Source organism: Hippoglossus stenolepis, chromosome 11, assembly GCF_022539355.2.
Source record: "Hippoglossus stenolepis isolate QCI-W04-F060 chromosome 11, HSTE1.2, whole genome shotgun sequence".
NCBI classification, from domain to species: domain Eukaryota; kingdom Metazoa; phylum Chordata; class Actinopteri; order Pleuronectiformes; family Pleuronectidae; genus Hippoglossus; species Hippoglossus stenolepis.
In genome coordinates this window covers 21,178,303-21,184,475 of record NC_061493.1, presented here as the reverse complement: position 1 = coordinate 21,184,475, position 6,173 = coordinate 21,178,303, and the positions used below count along the sequence as shown (strand labels likewise).

At 40.1% G+C, this 6,173-nt stretch overlaps 1 protein-coding gene across 5 annotated transcripts in view; it reads left to right on the top strand.

The window, feature by feature from the left end:
• The first annotated feature begins 538 nt into the window (after positions 1–538).
• The window catches only part of LOC124854460, a 39,323-nt gene continuing 33,688 nt past the window's right edge, over positions 539–6,173 (top strand). Inside the window, exons 1-7 of one of the 5 annotated variants that reach the window (XM_047341960.1) lie at positions 539–801; positions 2,502–2,807; positions 2,892–3,185; positions 3,865–3,987; positions 4,124–4,167; positions 4,370–4,487; positions 4,737–5,245. In XM_047341960.1, the coding sequence (XP_047197916.1) occupies positions 744–801; positions 2,502–2,807; positions 2,892–3,185; positions 3,865–3,987; positions 4,124–4,167; positions 4,370–4,486 (942 nt within the window). In that variant the 5' untranslated portion in view covers positions 539–743 and the 3' untranslated portion in view covers position 4,487; positions 4,737–5,245. Of the gene's footprint in view, positions 802–2,501; positions 2,808–2,891; positions 3,186–3,864; positions 3,988–4,123; positions 4,168–4,369; positions 4,488–4,736; positions 5,246–6,173 lie in introns of those variants that run through there. The other 4 variants (XM_047341961.1, XM_047341959.1, XM_047341963.1 and 1 more) reach the window with 4 other exon arrangements.

The following is a 6,173-nucleotide window of genomic DNA, read 5'->3' as shown; positions in this document are numbered from 1 at the left end:
CGGAGGCGCGCTCCCTCCCTGCCGCTGCGTGGCGCTGTGCCTGCTTTCATGGCGCGCTGGTTGCTAGGCGACGTCGTGCTTCCCCCATGTTTCAGGAAGCGGCCGTGCACAGCTCTCCCTACTTCCGTTTCCGCTCGTCTTCTGTGGTGGAGCAGGTGTTTGGTCTCCGTGGTCAGTCCCAGCCCGGTGCTCTTCTCTTGTCTCAGTGTTTAACTTCCTGTGATGGTTTGTTTCTGGTGATTGTTGTTTCATTTAGCTTTTTGTTGAATTATGCATTCATTAAGGTAAATAAAAGTTGTGTCTTTTCTACAAGTAAAGCCGTCTCTTGCCTCGTGACATCAACGAACCTGTGCTGTTGCTGTTGCACCTTTCCTGGAGGTGAAAGTCGCCAGGTGGCGTTGTTGCAATACCTCATTTCCCCGCTTCCCTCACGCGACACATGAAAAACAAACCAAGATGTTCCACACAATCCACCAAGCAGTCTGTCCTGGTGCTGAAACATCTCCCCTGAAACCAGCAGTCAGTTCCTCACATTATCAAAACTTGAACAAGATCAAAGTGTTTACTGACAGACCTCGATATGTTCTCTTGTTAGGAGACAATCATTGTTATTCATCTATTGTCATGTTTTGGTTCATGTGGATGACACTCTATTAGGCCACGCCCCACAGACACCCTGACTGCTGCTGGGCTGATTGAGGTCTAAACTCGGATCCACTTCCTCGTACGGCACATTTGACAGAATGCATCCCATCATTCTTCTCTTTGTCATTTCTCTGCTTCACGCATATGAAGCCCGAGGTAAACACTACATTTTTATCACATTTCTTCTTCAAATATAGTTTTATTGCTCTGTTCTTGTTGCACTATGTGACTGTTTCAGCAATGTACCTTGTTTAGAATTGTGTTGTTGTTGTTAATAATTGTTTATTTCATTATTCTATAAATATTAAAATGATAACTATATTCAAATTATGACTCGTTGATTGACGATTCACTCAGTAAAACTTCCTTCCATATATCTGTGGTGTTTCAAGTTGAGTTCTACGCTTGAATTTCGTTATAAAATATATAATGATTGATAACAGACGTGGAGAAACTTTATTCAAAGCTTGTAAAACCAACAAAACTGACTATTAATGTAATGTCCTGTGGCAGCGACTCAGAGAACAGAACAGATTGATTAGGAAACTTTACCTTTTATTGACAAAGCTAGATATTAAAACAGGGCTCGGTGACAGAAAGAGAACGTAGAGTGATGCTTCCTGTAACATGTCAGTGTCTATTTCTGTACGTCCACTGTACATTTTCCGTGTGAGAAATGAGCTGTTGAGGAACATCTACCGTTGCAGAGTCTCTTCCTCTTTCACACGTTTTGTTTAAGTTCCAGAAACTGTTGTGTGATGGACTCGTTTATCATCTTTTCACAGAAGCTTGATTATATATTCAAAGTGCTAACTTTGGTTATAAGTGTAACGTTCACATCACTCCCCACATTCATCAGGTTCCACTGAAGACAAGTAGTCAAGGGTCAATACTGTGACTCAAACCACATGTACACGTACGAGCTCGTCAGGAAACTAAACTTCTCTCTTTTCATTCTCTACTGAATAACATTTTAATTAATCAAACAAATCTATGTTGCTAGAACTGATATGTTACAAATCAATAACTAATAATAACATCACAGCAGGATCATTATTTATTAAATGCCAATAGTTTTGCTCACTGTGTGCAATTAGGTCTGAGAAAGAAAAGCAACGATTACAAGCTTTTTATTTAGCTCATAATAATAATTCTGCCCCTATATGAGGAGGAATATATTTCAGAAGACACATAGTATCTCACCATGTTAAAGAGCGTGAAAGAAAATTCTCGCATCCACAGAATCCACGTCAAAATTTAAAGGAAATCCGTTTAGTGGCTTTTAAAAAATCCTGCTGACGGGCAAGGCAGGGCACTTTCATTTACAATTTACACGCAGAATGAAAAGAGGTAAAATACATAAAAAGGATAAATCTGTATGAAAACATAGAATTAAGTTCAAAGAGAAAAACAAAACAAATAAAATAGATTTGTAGACACTAGAATGTCAATTTACCTCCGCCGAGGTCCAGAAGTTCTTAAATTCAGTCAAGCTGCACTAAAGTAATCAGAAGTCTCAGTCCCCCTCAATATGCCTGATTTCATTCTCTGGGAAATCATGGAAAATATAAAAAACAGCCCCGTCTCACAAAATAAATCCTGAATCTTCCTGAAATGTAACTTTCTTGGCCCATGTCCCATCCTTCCACCAAGTCTTGTGGAAATCCAGTTTCTAAGTAAACCTGCTGATCATTAAACCAACCAACCAACAGACAGGGGCAAACACAACCTGCTGGGCCGAGGTAGTTTTGTCTCATGAGTCTCTGTTTAATGAGTAGAAGTAAAAATGGACAAAAACTACAGTTTAAATCAAAGTCTTTTCTTTCTAATAAAGTGATGCTGTGTTGTTTCTACAGGCTCCGACACTGTGACTCCTGTATTTGTGCAGAAGGGGAAGGATCTGCTTCTCAACGTCACGGCTCCTGTTAAAATAGTTAAACGGAGTGATTTTAGATGGAGATTTAATGATTCAAACATATTTAGATTATTTGATGATAACGACACAAACACAATTGGCCCCTATCATGGAAGAATCGAGATTTTTCTCCAAAATCACTCTTTGCTTTTGAAGAATGTGCAACAAGCCGACAGTGGACGTTACACTGCAGGTGTTTTCGGGGTCAATAACACTTATGTGGGTAAATACAGCGTCACAGTTCAAGGTAGGTTTCTTCAGATTTTAAATATCGACACACAGTAGCTGCCCAACTTCTAAACCCATTAATGCCTGTGTCCCTCCCCCTCAGATCCAGTGTCTCCGGTTAATGGGACAGTGGACTTACTCTCCAATAGCTCCGACTCCTGTAACCTCACAGTGACCTGCAGCACACAGGACTCCCATCACATCAACAGCACTTTTAGATGTGACACCAACACCTGCAGCCAGGAGGAGGGAGGAGAGAGGTCCAAGGTCACGACCTCTGGCGCCTCCCTCCGTGTCTACCTGTCCAAAGGCTTCTCAGTTATCTGTAACCATAGCAACCAGGTCAGCTCGGACGAGCACACAACAATGATTAGGGACTTTTGTTTCTCAAATCCTGGTAAGTGACCGACAACACAAGCAGCTGATAACTTTGTTTTATAGAAGGTTGTGTTCCAACTTAAGTTCATTTTGAAATATTAAATCTTTCCCAACATTTAAAGACTAGATAAAGACTTTCTCCTTCAGTTGGTTCAAAATGCTGCTGCTTGGATTATAACTGGCTCAAGACAACATGATCATATGACTCACATTCTGGCTCCCTGTTCATTTCTGCATTGTTTTAAGATTTTATTATTGACTTCACACAACCAGGTTTCTATGTGTCATGCTGGGTGGCATCTTGGTTCAGCTGATATTTGTTTCCTGGTAGTTTTCAGAGCCTGATTGGTGGTTTAGGTTGTCGTGCTTTTGCCGGACAGGCCCCCAAACACCTGAATGACCAGTTGACATTAGACTTTCTACAACAAATTCTCAACTTTACTCTATTTAAAAGAAAAAACTACTTTTATCTCTGTTTTAATTATTGTTTAATTCATTTGTAACCTTTTTTAACTTTGGTAAGAAAAGTATTATACATATGAAGCTTATTATGTTTAAATTATAAATTATATTTTTATAATGCTGTTGGTTTTATAATGGTAATGGTGCATGTCATTTTATTTAATGAAATATTTTACGTGTTAAAGTGAACAAGTTCTGAAAATAACTAATATCAGTTTTTCTGTTTTCCATTACAGCCCCTGAACCATGGCGCCGTATCATTATCACCATTGTCATTATCACCATTGTACCTGTCATTGTGGTTTTGGTGATAATTTACATAGCAGCAGCTTTGGTTCGATATCGAAAAAAAGAAAAACGTACGTCAGAGTAAAAATTCAAACACACAAACACCAAAATCAGTGGGTGCAGTGATGTAAATGTAATTCAGTAGAAAACAGTCTAAATTAATTTGTGATTTTAAGCCAATGAACATTCTTTGTCACCTTCTTGCAGATGAAAGTGTGGTCATGGAAAATACACTGTACGAAAATGCTCAGGTAAAGTTATGTCATCTTTTCTAACATCTGTCTTCCAAGAACGAGATTTTATGGTTTTGAGCAAAGGAAATGGGCAAAAAATAAATAGATACATAAATAAAATAAAAGCCACAGCTGTAATTCATCTGTCGACAGGTGGTGTAGTTACTGTACATGACCTTTGACCCTTTGCTGATCCTGGTCCTGTTGCTTGCTCCTGCAGCACTACGTGTGCCTCGCTGCTCGTGCTGCTTGCTTGTGCTCGAACAAAACACTTTGCTGCGGATCAGAGGCGAATTTCCAGCTGCACCGTGCTGCATTCATCCAAACATCCCTCTGAGGTCTGTAGCCTGTGTCTGAGCTGTGCTTGTGTGCTGACTCTTCTCAATGTGTCTCCCACTAAACTGCCACTGGCCAAAATCCCATCACTACATTAGAAGAGTCATATAGATTCTTAGTGAGATTACTTTACTTGTTGCCACAGTACGATCACACCACTGAAAATAGTGATATATATAATCTGTGATTTAAAAAGGAAACTTCGGCCCCCTCGGTAGCAAAAAGAGTTTTATTTGACTTTATCTCTCCAGGTCAAAATCGTGAACCCACTTGTGGATCAGAATCCAACCGATGATGCTGCAGCTCCTTCTCCGTCCTCCATCTACAGCTTGATCGAAGCAGGTCCATGAAATCCACTGAGGCCGGAGACACGACTCAGCCTGAGAGCCTGTATGCTCAGGTGGACAAGTCGGCCCTGGCCTGAAGAAAATCTGAAATTGTCTTCCACATTCTGCCTTTTGGACAATTTCCAGTATTATTGTTGCCGTGAGTCATGTTATATTTTCCCTGGGAAGTTTTTTTTTTTTTCATCCAGAACCAGAACCAGGAGCATCTGGAACAGCTCCGCCCACTTTAAAACTGTTAATGTAATATATTTCATGTCTTATTGAAAAAGATACCTGATGAGTGTTAATATGAATTGTAAATCTAGTATTTCTTGTACAGATGTGTACTTATTCTTTCTAAAGACCTGGTTCAACTCATTTATGTGTTGCAGCTTAAGCAGCTTTTCAATGTTTAAAAAGACAAAAGTTTGTAATAGTTCTTTAAATTGTTCCTTTAAATGAATCTCAATCGAGTCTTGTGTAATTAGATATTTTGATAAAAAGAGATTTTAGTATTCTTTTATTGTACGTTGTGTTAATTTGACCAGATTTCCATGAAAACTCAATTAAGACCTCAAGTGATTTTGGCTGCTACATTATTTTTGATGAGTGTCCAGTGTTGGTGCACGTACAATAAAGTTCTCACTTCACCCAAGTGTTTTTAAAAATATTGGGAATTCTAAATGTTTTAGTTTAGTTAAATTTACAAAACATACATATATGCTTCATTTAAAAAAATACTAATACGATGACGAGGAATGTTTAACAGCCAAAAAAACATTCTCTCTCTCTCTCTCTCTCTCTCTGTGATTATGTATATGGAAATATGAAGATGCCAATTGCCTATATCCTATCCCCGGGCTAACCAAATAAAAAAATTCCCCTCCCACTGCCGCCCCCCCATCATTTCCACATCCTCATGTTATCGCTGCTGACCAGGAGCAGCTGACAGGCTCATGCAGAAACTGTGGTCACTCCAACCTGTTAACACGTGGAGCCGGAGGCGCGCTCCCTCCCTGCCGCTGCGTGGCGCTGTTCCTGCTTTCATGGCGCGCTGGTTGCTAGGCGACGTCGTGCTTCCCCCATGTTTCAGGAAGCGGCCGTGCACAGCTCTCCCTACTTCCGTTTCCGCTCGTCTCCTGTGGTGGAGCAGTTGTTTTGTCTCCGTGGTCAGTCCCAGCCCGGTGCTCTTCTCTTGTCTCAGTGTTTAACTTCATGTGATGGTTTGTTTCTGGTGATTGTTGTTTCATTTAGCTTTTTGTTGAATTATTCATTTATTAAGTTCAATAAAAGTTGTGTCTTTTCTACAAGTAAAGCCGTCTCTTGCCTCGTGACATCAACGAACCTGTGCTGTTGCTGTTG